The 20,625-nt window shown below is 41.9% G+C and overlaps 1 protein-coding gene across 1 annotated transcript in view; it reads right to left on the bottom strand.

Moving 5' to 3' along the window:
- GUCA1C (guanylate cyclase activator 1C) overlaps positions 1–20,322 on the bottom strand; it is a 38,786-nt gene extending 18,464 nt beyond the window's left edge. The window contains 3 exon segments of the mRNA XM_040265678.1: positions 20,125–20,209; positions 20,211–20,265; positions 20,268–20,322. Of these exon segments, the coding sequence (XP_040121612.1) occupies positions 20,125–20,209; positions 20,211–20,265; positions 20,268–20,322 (195 nt within the window).
- Between the last annotated feature and the right edge of the window lie 303 nt (positions 20,323–20,625).

The following is a 20,625-nucleotide window of genomic DNA, read 5'->3' as shown; positions in this document are numbered from 1 at the left end:
AATACATGGAAACTTAAGCTTTCTCATGGTCTCTCTAAAATGTGTGTGCCTCAGAAACTAAGGCACAGTTTTTACATCTATAAAGAAAGTTTAAGAAAAAGATTTTCCCCCAGGAGGTGAAATTTTAGAAGTATATGATAAAAACAAGGGAAACAAAGTCATGTAGTACAACTTCTGCTCAACAGAAAATACTCAGGTGGACTATGATCTCCAGGTGGTATTCACGACTTGCCATAAATCAGTTGTTTTAAAAGTAGGATCAATTTGAAATGAAGGTAGAAAGTTAAAGCTGATTCGCACATGAAAATAACTGATTTATTATTAAGTAAAAGAACAGCCATTAGTATATTTTAGGAAACAGTACGGGGGAGGCCCACATCCCAAGCCCCGTGCTGGTCTCTCTCCATGCATTCTCTCTCATTCTAACAGCAGCCTTCCAGGTAGCATTATTCTTATTTTACAGAAGAGAAAACTGATTTTCAGAGTTTAAATAAAGCAGCAAAACTGGGATGTGGGTGGATCAAAGATTTAAGATCTAGTCAGCCTTACTTGGATTTCCCCAGTGGCTCAGTGGTAAAGAATCCACTGCAATGTAGGAAACGCAGGAGATGTGGGTTTGATCCCTGCACTGGGAAGATCCCCTGGAAAAGGAAATGGCAACCCACTCCAGTATTCTTGCCTGGAGAATCCCATGGACAGAGGAGCCTGGTGGGCTACAGCTGTGGACTCACAGAGTCAGACACGACTGAAGCAACCAAGCACGAGCTTACTCTAAGACTTTCTTTCATATCATGCAATATTGCCCTCAATTTATTAAAACTGAATTCTCTTTCTGGAATAGATGGGACAGGTTCAATGCAGTGGGTTGTTGTGGACTTCTATATGTGAACAACTTGGTTGTGCAAGTGTATAAGGTAAGGTAACTCAGTGTCTGAAGATGCTGTTTCCTTCAGACCTGGTACTGCCCAAGGTAAAGCTGGCCATGTCTTCTAAGCCATTTAACCTCAGGGAGACTTGAGCCTCTACTGTGGGCCCTCCCTCACTCTGCCACTATAGCCACCTGGCTAAGCAGGATAGGCGGTGTTCATCCTCCTTTCAGCCCCTTCCTGCATCCAGGTCTGATGAACACTTCTGTCCATTTTGGAATTCTTGGCTCCTCCCTCCTGGCCTACAGTTTAGCCTCCAGTACCCTACAGACAACAGGGCCTTCCCAGGTGGCTCAGTGTAAAGAATCTGCCTGCCAGTGCAGGAGACACAGGTTCAATCCCTGGGTCGGGAAGATCTCTGGAGAAAGAAATGGCAACTCACTCCAGTATTCTTGCCTGGAGAATTCCATGGACAGAAGAGCCTGGCAGGCTACAGTCTATGGTGTCACAGAGAATCGCACATGACTGAGTGAGCACGCACATATATGTACCCCCATAGACGACAGCCTCTCATTGCTTATGGCTTCCCCCAGGGATATTCTCCCTCCAGGAGTGCCAATGAGTTGAATCAGTACACGCATTAGTTCTCTTCCAGCTGACCCTGTTTAGTCCTCACCCCTGCTCTTGCCTAGGAAACTAGAGCCTTCCTTTATGACTGTGGAGTTGCTCCTTGCTTTTGCTCATCATTTCCCCCTGTTTGGGGCCTCCCACCTGCATTAAAACTCTCACTCCTCCATTCTCCCCACCTTCTAAAGTGAAAGTGAAGTCGCTCAGTCACGTACGACTCTTTGTGACCCCATGGACTGTAGCCTGCACCAGGCTTCTCCATCCATGGGGTTTTCCAGGCAAGAGTACTGGAGTGGATTGCCATTTCCTTCTCCAGAGTATCTTCCTGACCCAGGGATCGAACCCAGGTCTTCTGCCTTGCAGGCAGATGCTTTACTCTCTGAGCCAGCAGGGAAACTTCTGAAGCTTTTGGGTAAAATCTCACTGTCCGTATCATCTGAGAGGTTCAATATGGTCCCGTCACTCTCTTTGCTTCAGTGATCTTGAGATACAGATATTGAAATTTATCTTACTGTATTTCAGAGACATTCTCTTCAGGGTTTTGTCCCAATGACAGAACCATGAATTTATGAGCTGGATAATATTACAAAAATTTGGCTTCATTTCATTGATTCAAAATCATGAAATTTCAGCTCTGGAAACAGTCCTTCATTTCAGATGATAAATGAGCTGGACTAGTAATAACAATCATGACAGCAGTGACAGTTGTTGGTGTGATGTAATCCTTGTTATACATTTAGGACTAGGATTGTGCTTTACACATATGGGCTCATTTAACCCTAACAAGGCCCTAACAGTATTAACCAAGAAGTACAACATCTGAGTTCCAGTAACATTACATGGAAATATAAATGACTTATTATAACTAGCTATATAGCCACAGCTGAGTGGGCTTCCCAGATGGCACCAGTGGTAAAGAACCTGCTTACCAAAGCACAAGATGCAAGAGATAGAGGTTCAATCCCTGGGTCAGGAAGTTCCCCTGGAGAAGGGCATGGCAACCCACTCCAGTATTCTTGCCTGGAGAATCCCATGTAGCCTGGCAGGTACGGTTCATGGGGTCGCAAAAAGTCAGACCCAACTGAAGCAACTCAGCATGCGCACATACACCCTCGTAGTCAGGAAAATAATCCAAATCCAGCAAAAATCCAAACTTTTAGCCCAGATTAAGACTCATTTCCTCCCACAGCATTGACTTTCTACTATTTTTCACAGAATCACTATCTAAGAAATTCGTGAATCGTCACAGTCCCTAACCTGGAGACATTGAGATGTTTTCATTCTTTTACATGTGACACTTCAGTGACATTTTGCCAGCTGTGGCAGGTCAGTAGCAGCATATAAATTGAAATTTCTGCTTGAAAATGGTTCCTCAGATGGTCAGAAGGAAACCCAGAGAGCAAGTGATAAGCACATTACATAGTGAATCAACAACTGTCAGTGATACTTAATTGGCATTTTAGGAACTGAAAAGAAAGTAGGTAATAAGCGCTATACCTGTGAATGCTTTAAAAAATACTTTTGTGAATTTTTTAAATCTGTAAGAGAAACCTGATGTTCAGCATTTATGACCTAGCTCATTTTCACCTACTGACTTCTAACAGCAAACAAAACCTCTTTCAGCCATGGAATTAATTGCTGGAACATCCTGAGGAGGCTCACCTCTCTAAAATGAAAATATGCTGGCCTGGGAAATGGATTCTATAATGTGATTGTTACACAAATCAGACTCAGTTGTTCTTGACTTGGCCATGACTGTACAAGATTCAAAGATTCTGGGACAAAGGTCTTCTCAAACTAGCTCCTTGTGTTCATTCTCTTCCTGGATATTCAGGAGCTGACCATCTGCCCCTAGAAAGCCACCAACTCAGTGTGCCCTGCCCACCATATCTTGGAAGCTGGTCTCATATGCACTTCATGGAAGGCAAGACCATTGTCCAGGTTTGATCACTCCTGGAGCTAAGTATGGAAGACCCATGACAGACTATAATAGCTGCCTTTTGCAAGGAACTTCAAGTAGCTAATGTGAGTTTCTTATCAGCATCAGTCTCCTTAAACCATATTAAAATAGATAAAATCTAGGCTCACCCTAATTCAGTCAGCCTGTCTCCCAAGACTGCATTATTTCTCCTGGAAGAGAAATATGCCAGCAAATGTGGAAAACTCAGCAGTGGCCACAGGACTGGAAAAGATCAGTTTTCATTCCAATCCCAAAGAAAGGCAATGTCAAAGAATGCTCAAACTACCACACAATTGCACTCATCTCACATGCTAGTAAAGGAATGTTCAAAATTCTCCAAGCCAGGCTTCAGCAATACGTGAACCATGAACACCCAGATGTTCAAGCTGGATTTACAAAAGGCAGAGGAACCAGAGATCAAATTGCCAACATCTGCTGGATCATGGAAAAAGCAAGAGAGTTCCAGAAAAACATCTATTTCTGCTTTCTTGACTATGCCAAAGCCTTTGACTGTGTGGATCACAATAAACTGTGGAAAATTCTCAAAAAGATGGGAATACCAGACCACCTGACCTGCCTCTTGAGAAACCTATATACAGGTCAGGAAGCAACATTTAGAACTGGACATGATACAGACTGGTTCCAAATAGGAAAAGGAGTACATCAAAGCTGTATATTGTCACCCTGCTTATTTAACTTCTATGCAGAGTACATCATGAGAAACGCTAGGCTGGAAGAAGCACAAGCTGGAATCAAGATTGCCAGGAGAAATATCAATAACCTCAGATATGCAGATGATACCACCCTTATGGCAGAAAATGAAGAGGAACTAAAAAGCCTCTTGATGAAAGTGAAAGAGGAGAGTGAAAAAGCTGGCCTAAAGCTCAACATTCAGAAAATGAAGATCATGGAATCTGGTCCCATCACTTCATAGGAATTAGATGGAGAAACAGTGGAAACAGTGTCAGACTTTATTTTTTGGGCTCCCAAATCACTGCAGATGGTGATTGCAGCCATGAAATTAAAAGACACTTACTCCTTGGAAGGAAAGTTATGACCAACCTAGATAGCATACTCAAAAGCAGAGACATTACTTTGCCAACAAAGGTCCATCTAGTCAAGCCTATGCTTTTTCCAGTAGTTATGTATGGATGTGAGAGTTGGACTGTGAAGAAAGCTGAGCGCTGAAGAATTGATGCTTTTGAACTGTGGTGTTGAAGAAGACTCTTGAGAGTCCCTTGGACTGCAAGGAGATCCAACCAGTCTATTCTAAGGGAGATCAGTCCTGGGTGTTCTTTGGAAGGAATGATGCTAAAGCTGAAACTCCAGTACTGTGGCCACCTCATGTGAAGAGTTGACTCATTGGAAAATACTCTGATGCTGGGAGGGATTGGGGGCAGGAGGAGAAGGGGACAACAGAGGATGAGATGGCTGGATGGCATCACTGACTCAATGCATGTGAGTTTGAGTGAACTCCGGGAGTTTTGATGAACAGGGAGGCCTGGCGTGCTGCAATTCATGGGGTCGCACAGAGTCGGACACGACTGAGCGACTGAACTGAACTGAAGTCACTTCAGTCGTGTCCGACTCTGTGCGACCCCATAAACAGCAGCTCACCAGGCCCCCCTGTCCCTGGGATCCTCCAGGCAAGAACACTGGAGTTGGTTGCCATTTCCTTCTCCAATGCATGAAAGTGAAGAGTGAAAGTGAATTCACCCAGTCTTGTCCTATTCTTAGCGACCCCATGGACTGTAGCCTACCAGGCTCCTCCATCCATGGATTTTCCAGGCAAGAGTACTGGAGTGGGGTGCCATTGCCTTCTCCTCGTTAATGACTAGGCGAGGCAATAGGGGATGCACACAATGGCAGACTAGATGGTGAAAGTATGTAGTATATTCCAGGCATTTTTTATTCTTACTGTAATTGTAACTAAAAGGTCAGGGGAATTGCTTCTGAATTATTAGTTTGGGACCCAGAATCCCCCATTTGTATGTATCTATGGTACACGGTTCTTTGGTGGGGGCAGAAATTGGCTGAGAAACCAGTTTTCTGTCACTTTGTGTTTTTTTTGGTATAACAGTGCTGGCTACACATTTGAATCATCTAACAGCATAAACAATTTTGATTTAGTTGGACTGAGGTGGAGACTCAGTCCCTGGTATTAACATCCCCAGGTGCTTCTGTTCAGAATCAAACTTGTGTCTACTCGCCTGCACACAGTAGAGCTGATCTACTGATGCCGGGTTGTGGTGAAGGAAAGTGCAGAGTTTGTTTGCAAGGCTGATCAGGGAGTATTAGCCTCTAACACTCAAAAGACCCCAACTCCCCAGTGGTTTCACGGAAAGGTTTACTAAAGACAGGGTGAGCGAGAGGTAGCCAGGAGTCAGCATCAACTTTCTGGTTCCAACCAATTTGGGATCTAAGGGCTTGTGGTCAGCATGCAGTTTAACTTCTTCCACCTGCTGGGGGTTTCAGTATCTGCAAACAGCTCAAGGGTATGGAGACTCAGGAAGAACTAAAGATCCTTGATTGTGTTTAATGGCTAAGCTATTGTTACTGTCTTTCTTGGTTGTTTTCCTTTGTTTCTGCATTTTCTCACTTTTCTGATTAAATTTGCTCTTTGGAATTTGGGGAAGGCCTCAGAAGCTAAGTTTTCTATAAGCAGAGGCCATGAGGTGCTCTTTCCTGGGAAGGTCCCATAGGGTCCTACTCAGTTGCACTTTAGTCATTTAGCCAGAATTGAGATCCAGCAGGTTTTGTTAAAATATGAGTTACAACAGCTTAAATCTACTTCAGCAGGTATAGTTTAATGGGTGAAAGTCTGAGAGGCTCAGCCAAAATGTTGACAATTGGTATATATGAAAATGCTTTGTAAATTATGAAGTGCTAAACAAATGAGAGTGTTTATTAATCCCCAGCAAATGCTTCCTAAGAATGCCTATGTCGTAGTTCTGAAGTCAGTAGCCTTGGTCTTTTCACCCTTAAGAGATTGTGGCCTAATTGTTTACAGTCTAATAAATGGTCATGTTTCAAGTAAGTATGTCTTATGAATAGTGGCAGTAATTGCGGTCACCTTATTATAGGCCAGACAACCAGATACAGTGTTATAGGTTGCAGGTCAGCCAGGGGAGTAATGATCAGCAGCAATTATGACAACAGTTAAAAGCCAGGTTGCTTGCTGCAATTTTTAAGAGCTCTCGCATGAAGAGAGACTAAGAACTCAGCCGGCCAAAGGTCACTTCTGAATTTAGAGTAGAGCTAGGGCTTCCTTTCAGGTATCCTGGGTTAGACAAGACAGTAAAACCGCAGATGATTCCCATGTAATTAATTGCATTCTGTGACTGGCTATCATTGCATGGAGACAGTGTTGCCCCAAACAGCACAAATGAATGTCTGATGCACTCAGATCAATAAAAGACAAGAAATTGCAGGAAAGCAACCTCTGTACCTCTAGGCATATCTCATTTGGGAATATAATTTGAGCTCTATAACAAGAAGAGAATCTCTGTGGAGGCTGAGGTCAGTGTTAACTGCATTTTACCGGCTTCCCAGGTGGTGCTACTGGTAAAGAACCCACCTGCCAATGCAAGAGATGCGGGATACTCAGCTTTGATCCCTGGGTCAGGAATATCCCCTTCAAGGCGACATGGTAACCCACACCAGTATTCTTGCCTGGAAAACCCCACGGACAGAGGAGCCTGGCAGACTATAGTCCATGGAGTCGCAAAGAGTAAGACAATGCTAAAGTGACTTAGCATGCACACCTGCATTTTATAGATAAGCATACCCTCCTTTGTAAGCTGTATTACATGTTTTTTCAAAGTTTTCTCCCACATTATCACATAAGCACAGTGATAATATAGGCAGGATAGGTTTTGTCTGTTTGGGAATTTAACACTAACACAGGTCATGAGCCTAGTCCAAGAGTCACACAGCAGTAAGGGTCAGAGTGGGGTCAGAGTCCTGCAATCCCACCCCCTCCCCGGTGCTGCTGATGGAAGAGATTCACAGAAGGGCTCACTGAGCATAGTCAGGACTTTTGATATTAAAGCAAAGATTTGAATTGTATACATATTATTGGTAAACTCTCACATTGTGATCATTCAGCCCCACAGCTTGCCCTTTGTCCTGTTTTCTTCCTGTAGACAGGTTAATCACCCAGGTTTCTCAGAATTCCTCACTATTCCCTCACTCTTGAATCCCAGGATTTGTTTGAGGTTGCATAATCTGAGAACTTGTGTTGGCTGTTTTATCCTAGTGTTCTGATTATCTTTACTGATGACTGTTGATCTGGCTCAAACCACCACTCTATAGTTTTAGAACAGAGACAAAACAGAATACACACCACATTGAAATGGTTTCCCTCATTCTTTAGCTTATGGATTTGACTACTTTAGCCCTGCATATCAGGAGTTAGGCATTAGAGAAAAGATGTTTTCCTGTGCCCAAATAGCTCATTAAGTTCCCTTAAGAAAGTTCCCATCCCATGATCCTTACTTGTAAGATAGATTCACTGCTAGCCTAGAAAGTTTTCATGTAAACAGAGATGAGAGGTAAAGTAAAAGTAACTGCTAACAACTTGAATTTTTGCCGGAGCTCTGTGATCCAGCTCTTCTGAGTAAGAGGGAAAAGGTGATGCTTTCCTTTGAGGAGGGGGTGGTGCTCCAAGAGGTCTGCAATCCCCTTCCTCCTTTTACTAGAAGGCCTTCCCACTCCCCCTTTTTCCTTAGAAGAGAAGCCTGAATTAGGATAGTTCTTTAGGATGTTAGCCCACCCTTTTCTTCAACTGTTGACTTTTTGAAAACTCACCATTCCTTGCCTCAACATCTTATCTCCTAACTTCTTGCAGTGGGAAAGGCCTACGAACTTTGACTCGGTAACAGTTTAAATTCCAAATTCAAAGAAACTCTTCTACCTCCCTTGTAAGACCTTGGTCTTACAGGAGACAAAGCTTCTAACAAGTCTTTTAGGCTCATTTCCCACTCCCCCCACATTCCTTCTGTCCCAGCAGTCAGGCTTCTGTTAGCTCACTTCCATTACCCTACTAGATAACAGCTCCGTCCCTGCCCTTAAGAAGGTATCTGACAAAAGATCTCTTTCAGAGAAACTTAGATTCAGTTTAAGAGCTGAAAATGGCACTCTGCTTGGAGGGCACCACTATGGTTTATTTTGCCCTAAGCACAGCAAGCCATGATGCCTAGATTTGAGGCAAACAGAATTATTTGCAGCAAGAGAGCAGAACAAAGAGACAGAAACACAGAGCTCAAATCTTTCTTTCGAAGGCCAGAGAAGCACGTCATTGGTCTGGGATGTGAGGAGTGTGGGAAAGTAGGGACAGGTGAGTGGGAAAAAGTGCGTCATCATCGTTCTGTACAGGCGTAACTAGGCTCGGGCCTCTACACCTTCAAAAGGTCACTGAGCGGATACTTACACATGCCAAGTTGGAGGGTCAGTGGTCCTCGCTAGTCTTAATGGCTCAGCTTGAACCAGGCACATCTGACTCCAAGAACCTGGACAACAACTCAGGCAAACATCTTATTGTTGAGGCTACATGCGCCTCGGAGGACATGCAAGTTTTAAAATGATCTTGATTAGAGAAGGCAGGTGAAGTGGATTTAGCCTAAGCTTTCATACCCAGGTGCCTAGGTGTGGCCCTGAGGGCTATGCATTGCCCTTCACACGTGTTACAGCAGCAACAAGAATGCAGACCAGGAGCCACAGGGATTGAGGGCTGGCTTTCTGCTTTGAGTTTCTCCAGGCAAATCACCCCTGGCATTTAGGTGCTTTGCGTGCCTCATTTCTCAGCCATGATGTTAGAATCAGTGTAGTCCCAGAAATTGACTGGCTGTCTGCACGGAGCACAAGGTGGAGGTGAGGTGCCTGGAGGGTGTGCTCCCCAGTCATGCTCCCACAGTAACCCTCTACTTTAGCGAGGTCCTCACTGACCCATCTCTCTTCTACCTTACACTTTAAGTTGAACTGTTTTCTTTGATGAAATACTCAACTATTTTGTAAGAGGTGGGAAATACCAGAGTAATTTAGAGGGCAACCTTTGGTGTCAGACTGTCAGCATTCCAATTCTGCTGTGTAGTTTTAGGCAAGTTACTTAGCCTCTCTGTGCTTCAGTGTCCTGATCTGTAAAATGGGAATGATAAAAATAGTACCTGCTCTTGTGTTACTGTTGTGAGAATTTTATAAAATAATAAAGTGTTTTAAGACAGTAACTTGTACAGAAATGTTCAGTAAGCATTAGCTTTTATTAGCATAATTCAATCTTTTCATTTCTTTGAAGATCTCAAAATGCCTCCACAAAATCTTTCCTAACTCTACAACTTGGTTTTCAATGCATTTTCTGATCTCAGTAAATGTACCTTGAATAGCACAGCCCTGCTATAGTTTACTGTATTATATTGACTTATTTTCATCTTAAGGCATTTCATTTTGACATGACTTTTATCCACTAGATTATCAACTCTTTCAGGGCACAGAAATCATGCCTTCTACCTACTTACTCACCCCCACCTCCACAACCCTCCAAAACTTGAGTGTGATTTTTCTCCTGTTAATTGAACTACTGGGAAAGAATTGAAGAGCTCTCTGGCCCTTCCGGTCAGGTTGCCTAAGAATAGGCTGGACAAGTTTTAAAAGCAGCCCTATAGTCCCAAGACCCATCATGAACCATGAAGCTAGAGAGTAAGTATAATGCTTTTCTTTCAATCTTTGATTCTTTATTCACTAACTTTTATTTTTATGAGGATGCATTTGTCATCTGGCTAGATTGTAAACGCCTTTGAGGACAGGGACCAATTACCACTCATCTTTGTGCCTATCTTCCTTACATCACGCCTCCCAGGAGGTCAATAAAATATTTGCAAATAGAGTGAGTTAATAATATGGTGTATTAAGGATGTGACTTTGCTCCAGGTAATCCCTTCCATCATTCAGCCCTCCCATGTTCAGTAAAGACATTCACTGCCTGAGAGATAAGACAGTGCAGCAGAAAAGCAGAAATCAAGAGGTCATTCTTAGCTCTTGAGTTTCAACTTTTAAGCCATTTGGGATTCAAAGCATAAAATTTATGCCATAAACAAAAGATTTGGAAGAACACATAATTAGAGTTAGTTTCTCTGGTTTCTCCTAGCTACTCTCAAGTTAAATAAGAATTCCATAGGCAGGGGAAGTGACAAATAGGGAAGGAAAGGAGAGTTGCAAGACAGTGGGAAGAAAGGCACTTCTCTGTGAGGGTGCAGATTAGTTGGAAGGGTAGAGGAGAGACACATCAGGTGCAGTTGGCAGAGGTAAGGGTAGAAGCAATAAGAATAAAGGAACAAAGTAGGTGATTAAATGTTGATGATTAATAGTTAAAATCATTAGGGGATTGTAAATAGAAAATGTATGAGTTGTTGTTCAGTTGCTCAGTTGTGTCCAACTCTTTGCAACGCCATGGGCTGCAGCATGCCAGGCTTCCCTGTTCACTATCTCTCTGAGTTTGCTCAAACTCATGTCTATTGAGTCAGTGATGCCATCTAACCATCTCATCCTCTGTCATTCCCTTCTCTTGCCCTCAGTCTTTCCCAGCATCAGGGTCTTTTCCAATGAGTTGGCTCTTTGCATCAGGGTGGCCAAAGCATTGGAGTTTCAGCTCTATCCCCAGTCCTTCCAATATCCAATAATCAATATTCAGGTTGATTTCTTTTAGGACTGACTAGTTTGATCTCCTTGCTATCCCAGGGACTCTCAAGAGTCTTCCCCAGCACCACAGTTTGAAAGCATCAATTCTTCAGTGCTTAGCCTTTTTTATGGTCCAACTCTCACATCCATACATAACTACTGGAAGGACCTTTGTCGGCAAAGTGATGTCTCTGTTTTTTAATACCTGTAAGTTAATGATCATTCAAGAAAGAAAGTTTGCTTAATCACAAAACCAAGCAGGCTTGCTCAGCAACAGAATCATGTAACCTAACCAAGAGACATGACCCCAAACAATAAAACAATTGTAGCATGAGGCCCAAACCCTGCCCAGTGAGCTCAGTAAATCAGGACATATTCTCAGCACACATAAAAACTCCTAGAGGAGAACATAGGCAAAACAGTCTCCGACATAAATCACAGCAGGGTCCTCTATGATCCACCTCCCAGAATACTGGAAATAAAAGCAAAAATAAACAAATGGGATCTAATTAAAATTAAAAGCTTCTGCACAACAAAGGAAACTATAAGTAAGGTGAAAAGACAGCCTTCTGAATGGGAGAAAACAATAGCAAATGAAGCAACTGACAAACAACTAATCTCAAAAATATACAAGCAACTTATGCAGCTCAACTCCAGAAAAATAAGCGACCCAATCAAAAAATGGGCCAAAGAACTAAATAGGCATTTCTCCAAAGAAGACTACGGATGGCTAACAAACACATGAAAAGATGCTCAACATCACTCATTATTAGAGAAATGCAAATCAAGACCACAATGAGGTACCATTTCACACCAGTCATAATGGCTGCGATCCAAAAGTCTACAAGCAATAAATGCTGGAGAGGATGTGGAGAAAAGGGAACCCTCCTACACTGTTGGTGGGAATGCAAACTAGTACAGCCACTATGGAAAACAGTGTGGAGATTCCTTAAAAAATTGCAAACAGAACTGCCTTATGATCCAGCAATCCCACTGCTGGGCATACACACCGAGGAAACCAGAATTGAAAAAGACACATGTACCCCAATGTTCATTGCAGCACTGTTTATAATAGCCAGGACGTGGAAACAACCTAGATGTCCATCAGCAGATGAATGGATAAGAAAGCTGTGGTACGTATACACAATGGAGTATTACTCAGCCATTAAAAAGAATACATTTGAATCAGTTCTAATGAGGTGGATGAAACTGGAGCCAATTATACAGAGTGAAGTAAACCAGAAAGAAAAACACCAATACAGTATCCTGACACATATATATGGAACTTAGAAAGATGGTAATGATGACCCTGTATGCGAGACAGCAAAAGAGACACAGATGTTTAGAACGGACTTTTGGACTGTGAGGGAGAGGGAGAGGGTGGGATGATTTGGGAGAATGGCATTGAAACATGTATACTATCATGTAAGAAACGAAGCGCCAGTCTATGTTCAATACAAGATACAGGATGCTTGGGGCTGGTGCATGGGGATGATCCAGAGAGATGATATGGGGTGGGAGGTGGGAGGGGGATTCAGGATTGGGAGCTCGTATACACCCGTGGTGGATTCATGTCAATGTATGGCAAAACCAATACAGTATTGTAAAGTAAAATAAAGTATAAATAAAATTAAAAAAAATAATAATTTGTGAACCTAGCTTGACCATATAGGGACAAGAAAACTCCCCTGCTCAGGAGGAGAAGCTGATGATGAAAGAGTAATGTCCACTCAAGAATGATGAAGAAGGTCTTCTCCCCTCCCCACTTTCTTTGATTACAAACATGTAAGTCATGAAGCACTCAAGACAGCACCCTCTCACTTTAGTCTAATAAATCACTTGTCTATGACTTTTCTTCCAGCTAAATTCTTTCTGTGCCGAAACACAAATGACCAGAGCTCTTCAGAGCCCCTGAAATGCTACCTAATAGTTTCAGAAGCACTTGTGATTTACTGGGTAGAACACATTGAGCTTGGGAGGAAGGGCTGTGAGGAGTGTTCGGCCAGACAATCCTGAGCCAGCCTAACAGGCCTCCGTGGCTAAGAGTAGAGACGAGCTAAGGGAGAGAATACGACACAGCAGGCCTAGCCGTGTGGAGACAGTGACCTTCTACGTGAAGCAGGAGATGAGGAGAGATTCTGTCTCAGCAAACACAAGGGTGGGACAGATGCTCCTCTGCCCTCTGTTAATTCCTTGAGTTTTAGAGGCACCCTTGGGGTTCATAGGCAACCCTGAAAAGTTGAGGGAGAAATCTCCTAGGTAAAACAGGGACTGAAAATAGAACTTAATTATGGAAAACTAAAGCAACATGTTTCAAATGCCTGAGTGTGTGAGCTGAAATTCTTACCAGCTACACAAATAAAAAATACATTTACAATTTGTGAGATAATTGAGATAATCACTCTAGTTGATCACTAGGTTAAAATTTGGAAGACACAGTAGCCCTCCTTGGTGTAAATATGGGGAAAAGAGGGGAAGGTGAAGGAGAGAGAGAGGAATGGAAAGAGGTCCATGTATAAAAGGCTACTAGAGTTGTCACTTCCCTTGTTATTTTATTCAGTGACTCAGTAAATGTTTGTTCAACATCCACTTTATGCCACTGTGCTTGGTGCTTCATCTCGGGAAATATGTGGGCCTTAAAGGGGATGATTCATTTTTCATTTTTATTCTTCATATTTCTGCACTTTTGTTTCATTAGGATGAATACATGCATCATTTGCATCTAAAAAGAGAACAGTGAAATGAAGTAGAGCAAACTGCCGCTGTAGCATGAAGAAAGCAGTGCAGCTGGAATGAAAGGAGCACAGGAGAATAGCAGTGCAAGCTCTCCTTCATTGCCAGGCTCTGCCTGGACCTCAGCAGAGCAGAAGTATTAAGAAGTTCAGTGTCACCCACGCTGGATGCTTAGATCCCAGGGTGCAGGTTCATGTCTAGTCTAGGAGGCAGTTTCCAGGGAACTGGGCATTTTGCATCCACCTCCAGGTGAAGCATGTGGATACTCAGGTAAGAACAGTGCAGCCGTGTCCACTTTCACAGCCTCTTAGGAACTGATAGCCAGCAATAACATTTTTCACGATGTTTTTGGAATACTGGTGCTGGCCTAGACCCAGCTCAAATGCTCATCAGCCTTCCATCATCTTTTGCTTTGGCAGGGAGTTGTTAGATAAACACTCATTCTCCCTAGCAAATCAGTGGTGTACATGTGGGGAAGGAGGTGGCCCTGGTCAGTCCTTGGAGCCCACTTAACTTCAAGTCCTGCTGTCTCACCCTATGTGGGTTTATTACATGATTTTACTGTGTTGTATATTTTAATGGAGACTTCATGTTTTGATGAAGTTACTCACTACCAAGTTTGGGTCAGGCTGAAGCTAAAGTTCTAGTAGTTTGGCCACCTGATGAGAAGAGCCAACTCATTGGAAAAGACCCTGATGCTAGAGAAAATTGAAGGCAAAAGGAGAAGGGGGAGGCAGAGGATAGATGGCTTGATAGTATCACTGACTCAATGGACATCAATTTGAGCAAACTCCAGGAGATAGTGAAGGATAGAGGAGCCTGGTGTGCTGCAGTCCATGGGGTTGCAAAGAGTCTGACATGACTTAGCAACTGAACACCACCACCCTCAGCTTCAAATCCACAGGATTTCCATAATGGAAGGGACAATTCCTAGTGGTAGAAATGAAGGCATCTATATCGTGCCTTGAGAAACAGACCTTAGTTTGGAGGAGAGCAATTTCTATCACTGACCTCACCTACAAAGATTGGCTAATATAATAATACCTTTATTCCATTTCTTTTTGTTATAAAATTTTAAAAATCTTTTAAAATTTTTATCATGTATATCATACATGTACATATCTAAAATTAAAAGCCTTATACTTTAAAACTTTGAACTTTTTGTTTTTTTCCTAGCCTTTTATTTACATGTTTACAATTGAGATACTTATTCTGCTTATGTCTTGATTTATCAGTGTTAGACTTTATTTACTTCCTGTTATAGAAAATGACAAGGATTTAACTCTATGACTCTTCTACCCATCCCAGTGGTGTGCTGGAGTACCTGCTGGTAGGGGCTGACAGTTAAATTTTCAGAAAATTTGCAAGCCAAGTATTAAATGATTGTTAGCTTGAAATTGGCCAGGGTGGGCATACTTATACCATGGAAACCAGCAAATGTTACCAGGGCTATTTCCCCTGAGAACACTAATTGTTAACATTTCCCAGTATACCACTAGTCTTCCTCATTACTCTCAACAATTGTAGATTAATATAAAAGTCAGAAGTTTCATTTTAGTGACTCTGGTAAATTTTGTTCTCTACATAGCCCATTGTTATACTAAAATTCAATCCCTGGGTTGGGAAAATCCCCTGGAGGAGGAAATGGCAACCCACTCCAGTATTCTTGCTGGGAAATCCCATGGACAGAGAAGCCTGGCGGGCTACAGTTCATGGGGCCGTAGAGTCAGACACAACTTAGCGACTGAACCGCAAAATTTTTACTGAGTGTCAAATATCAGCCTACAATGGAGTGTGATTAGCCAAAGGAATAAACTTAAAACTCTAAATTTCACAATCTATTTACTCTAAGCACTATTCTAATAGGCTTGAGTACAAGCCAAAGCCAGTCAGAAATGGCAGGGGAGAAAAATATTGGAAGCTTTTTAGTGTAACAATCAGAAAGCTGGGTATGGTATGTTTGACAGCAGGGAAAGGGGCAGAAAAGCAAACACAACAAAAGCATGTACTTTCAGGATTTCTGACATTATGAAACGTAGCCACAGCAACTTTAGTAGGCGTACGTACTTCTTGGCATTTCCTAAATGTAACATCAATGTTCATAATAATGGCTAATATCAAGAAAATGTTTACCAGCACTTTGAGGAAGTAGGAGTCTTCTAGAACGATTTCCATCCAGAATAGTAAAACTGCAGAGGAGCGCCATTGAAAGAGTAAATCCTCTGGGTTTCTGGACAGCTGATAGTTTTATTGATCTAATTAAATATATGGCTTTTTGTTTTCCTATGCATAACTGCATATCATTTCTTGCTATCACGTGATAATGAGCAATTCTTACTCTTCTCATTTTATGACTTGATATTATGTTGAGATCCCCACAACTTTTGTGGCATTAATCATCACTGAGTAGGTTTACTTGCTTCCTAAGCAAAATGGTATCGTTATGGTAAACCATAAAAAGAGAAAGAAATCATAAATATCTTTATGATAAATCAATAAAGGACAGAAATGGTACGGATCTAACAGAAGCAGAAGACATTAAGAAGAGGTGGCAAGAATACACAGAAGAACTATGCAAAAAAGATCTTCATGACCCAGATAATCACGATGGTGTGATCACTCATCTAGAGCCAGACATCCTGGAATGTGAAGTCAAGTGGGCCTTAGGAAGTATCACTACAAACAAAGCTAGTGGAGATGATGGAATTCCAGTTGAGCTATTTCAAATCGTAAAAGATGATGCTGTGAAAGTGCTGCACTCAATATGCCAGCAAATTTGGAAAACTCAGCAGTGGCCACAGGACTGGAAAAGATCAGTTTTCATTCCAATCCCAAAGAAAGGCAATGCCAAAGAACATTCAAACTACTGCACAATTGCACTCATCTCACATGCTAGCAAAGTAATGCTCAAAATTCTCCAAGACAGGCTTCAGCAATATGTGAACCAGGAACTTCCAGATGTTCAAGCTGGATTTAGAAAAGGCAGAGGAACCAGACATCAAATTGCCATCATCCATTGGATCAAAGAAAAAGCAAGAGAGTTCCAGAAAAACATCTACTTTTGCTTTATTGACTACACCAAAGCCTTTGGCTTTGTGGATCAAAACAAACTATGGGAAATTCTTCAAGAGATGGGAATACCAGACCACCTGACCTGCCTCTTGAGAAATCTGTATGCAGGTCAATAAGCCACAGTTAGAACTGGACATGGAACAACCTGGCTCCAAATTAGGAAAGGAGTACATCAATGCTTATTTAACTTGTCACCCTGCTTATTTAACTTATACACAGAGTACATCATGTGAAATGCTGGGCTGGCAAACTGGAATCAAGATTGCTGGGAGAAATATCAAACCTTAGATACGCAGATAGCACCACCCTTATGGCAGAAAGTGAAGAACTAAAGAGCCTCTTGATGAAAGTGAAAGAGGAGAGTGAAAAAGTTGGCTTCAAACTCAACATTCAGCAAACTAAGATCATGGGAATGATCATGGCATCTGGTCCCATCACTTCATGGCAAATGGGTGGGGAAACAATGGAAAGAGTGACAGACTTTATCTTTTTGGGCTCCAAAATCACTGTAGATGGTGACTACAGCCATGAAATTAAAAGAAGCTTACTCCTTGGAAGAAAAGTTATGACCAACCTAGATAGCATATTCAAAAGCAGAGACATTACTTTGCTGACTAAGGTCCATCTAGACAAGGCTATGTTTTTTCCTGTGGTCATGTATGGATGTGAGAGTTGGAATGTGAAGAAGGCTGAGCACCGAAGAATTGATGCTTTTGAACTGTGGTGCTGGAGAAGACTCTTGAGAGTCCCTTGGACTGCAAGGAGATCCAACCAGTCCATTCTGAAGGAGATCAGCCCTGGGATTTCTTTGGAAGGAATGATGCTAAAGCTGAAACTCCAGTACTTTGGCCACCTCAAGCGAAGAGTTGACTCATTGGAAAAGACTCTGATGCTGGGAGGGATTGGGGGCAGGAGGAGAAGGGGATGGCAGAGGATGAGATGGCTGGATGGCATCACCGACTTGTTGGATGTGAGTCTGAGTGAACTCCGGGAGTTGGTGATGGACAAGGAGGCCTGGCGTGCTGTGATTCATGGGGTAGCAAAGAGTCGGACACGACTGAGCGACTGAACTGAACTGAACTGAGCAACTGAACTGAACCGATGATAAATCATGAAGAGTAGAACTTCCAAGTCATTTCAGTTGAGCTCTGATATGGCTGTCCCACAACTGTCAGTGACAGGATTCTCACTCTAGTGGCACACACATCCCAGACACTTTGGCGACTGTCTGCCTCTGCTTCCTTGACACCATGTTCTTGTTCTTGCATAGAAACCTCTGACACCCACAGTCCTTTCACAAACACAGGGCTGACAGCAAAATTGCTGGTCTGGGACATAACATCAACACCTTTGAAAAATAACTAAAGTACTTGATACTTGATAGCTTATTTTCTAAACTCTCAGGAATACTCTCCACAGAGTCTGAAAAGCTAGTCTGTAGCAGTAGACTTCCATTGGGAAGCTCACAGCAGGCACAGGGAGTAGGTCAGCAACAGCCACATGAATTAGACACAGAGAATGATGGGGGGTGGGCGCATGAAGCAGCATGCAGAGAAAGGCATAACATAGGCAGAGGCAAAGAGACACAACATAACAGTGTGCACAACAGGCTGTTACAACAAAAATACCATAGACAGGAAGGTCTAAACAAAAATGTATTCCTCACAGTTCTTAGGCTGGAAAGTCCAAGATCAAAGGAATAGGCAGATTCAGTGTCTCCTGAGGGCCCATTTCCTGGTTTGTAGCCAACTGTCTTCTCACCACGTCCACCTATGGAGAAATGGGCTGAGAGCTCTCTGGGGCCTCTCTATAAGGGATCCCACTCATGAAGGCTCTGCCCTCATGATATAATCACCCCCAAGATCCCTCACCTCCAAATACCATCACACTGGGGTCTGGGGTTTCAATATAGGATTTGAGAAGGGATTATAAAATTCAGTCTATAGCATATCAAAACCCTTTTTCATAGTTAAGAACAAAAGCAGAATCTGCCTCATTTTCCTACTGATTTGTAAGCTCCTTGGGGGTAGAGCTCGGTTTGCTTCCATCTACACTAAATTAAATTAATGAGGAAGAAAACACTGTCATGATAAGCATGTCATGTCATTAATGCATATTTGAAAACAAAGAACAAAGGACAAAAATGTCCTAAAAAAAACTCTGTTTCTGACATTGCCACAAAAACTCCCAAATTCCTGGCTGTTACATCTAAGTCATCTGTTTTTTGTGTTTTTTTGGCTTAAAAGCTCTAAAAGCTGTATTTGATTCCATACATCCTAATGGACAGCCAGTAGCTTTAACTGTACTGAGTTAATTATCCCTTCTTTATCTTCTGTTATCATGCACAGTCTTCTAAAGTCATCTATTTTTCTATGAGTAGTATTTTCCCTTGCCTTTTATTCTAGATGGAATCAGTACATTTGAAATATACAAATCTATAGGCAAAACAACTGAAATGTACAAGTAAAAGCAGATAGGAAGAATTTAGCCCAGTATTTCAGATTGTTACTTTTTTGTCTTATTTTTCCTATCCTATGCTTTCCTCATTTTTCTATTTTTAAGACATATAATTAAATATGCAGTATCTCTTCAGGAATGCGTAAATTTGACACAATAGTTGAGTAACAATCTTTAGAAACTAACATTTATCTGAATTTAAAACTGTATTTTTTTTTTCTGGCTTTCCCCAAAGTAAATTGGTCAGACATGAAAAAAAGGAAAGGATTATGAAGCATTCTAACTTTTGATTTGAGTATGAACAACATGTTGGCTAATTTGTATTGATTTTATCTGCCAATCCAGATGCAATCACACTTTTAAAAGTAGGTTCCTGTAATTTGCTTTTCTATAAAATGTCACCAATGCATTAAATTCTTTGAAAACAGTCTTTGTAAATCAATCTGCACTTATTAGATTTGTTTAAACGATAGCATTAGAATTCCATGCCGAGATTTAATTTGGTTTTAAAATAATTCCCCACATGCAGAACATTTCCAAGGGCGGAGAGGCTAGTTCCCAATTATTTTCATGCCGGCAGTGCTAAATGTGTTTAATGACTCACTTGCCTATAAGCTGCGGGTTCTCTGAAGACCTCACAATTCGGTGGAACACACATATTTTGCCTCAGGCTATTTTATTTATTGAAAAAAGGAGGAAATGCAGAACCATACCCAAAGGATAAGCAAAAGTTCTTACCTTGTTCTAGTCCATGGTATTGCAGAATTGATCAGCATGTCGACTGACTTTTTGATTCAGACCTTGCAGACCCAAGCATGTCGAGCTCAGGCAGTGTTTGCAGACTGGATGGGTATTCCATTGTAAGTTTTCTGTACCACAGGTCTCATTAGCAGGAACTGCTGTCTCATCACCCACTACAGATTTGCTTGTCCCCATCCTGATTCACAGTCTATAGCTTTTTCTCTATTTTCATGTAAGGTCTTTCTGAATTTAGTCTCTCACACTTCACTAAAACTTGAGGTTAACATATGCTCCTAGAAAGCTCCTCTAAACCTCTTACAGCTATAGGCTAAATATGAATAGAAAGCCAGTGAGATTAATTCATCTGTACAATTTTAAGACCAAGGTCATCGGTTAGTATCTGATGGGATTGTTGCTTACTACCATTCAGATAAATACTTTTCTGTAAAGGACAGAGACAATATTTTAGAGGGTAATCCTTGCCATATTGTTAGCCAT

Source organism: Oryx dammah, unplaced genomic scaffold, assembly GCF_014754425.2.
Source record: "Oryx dammah isolate SB20612 unplaced genomic scaffold, SCBI_Odam_1.1 HiC_scaffold_2, whole genome shotgun sequence".
NCBI lineage: Eukaryota > Metazoa > Chordata > Mammalia > Artiodactyla > Bovidae > Oryx > Oryx dammah.
The sequence above is the reverse complement of the archived record's forward strand: the minus strand, read 5'-3'. Positions and strand labels throughout refer to the sequence as shown.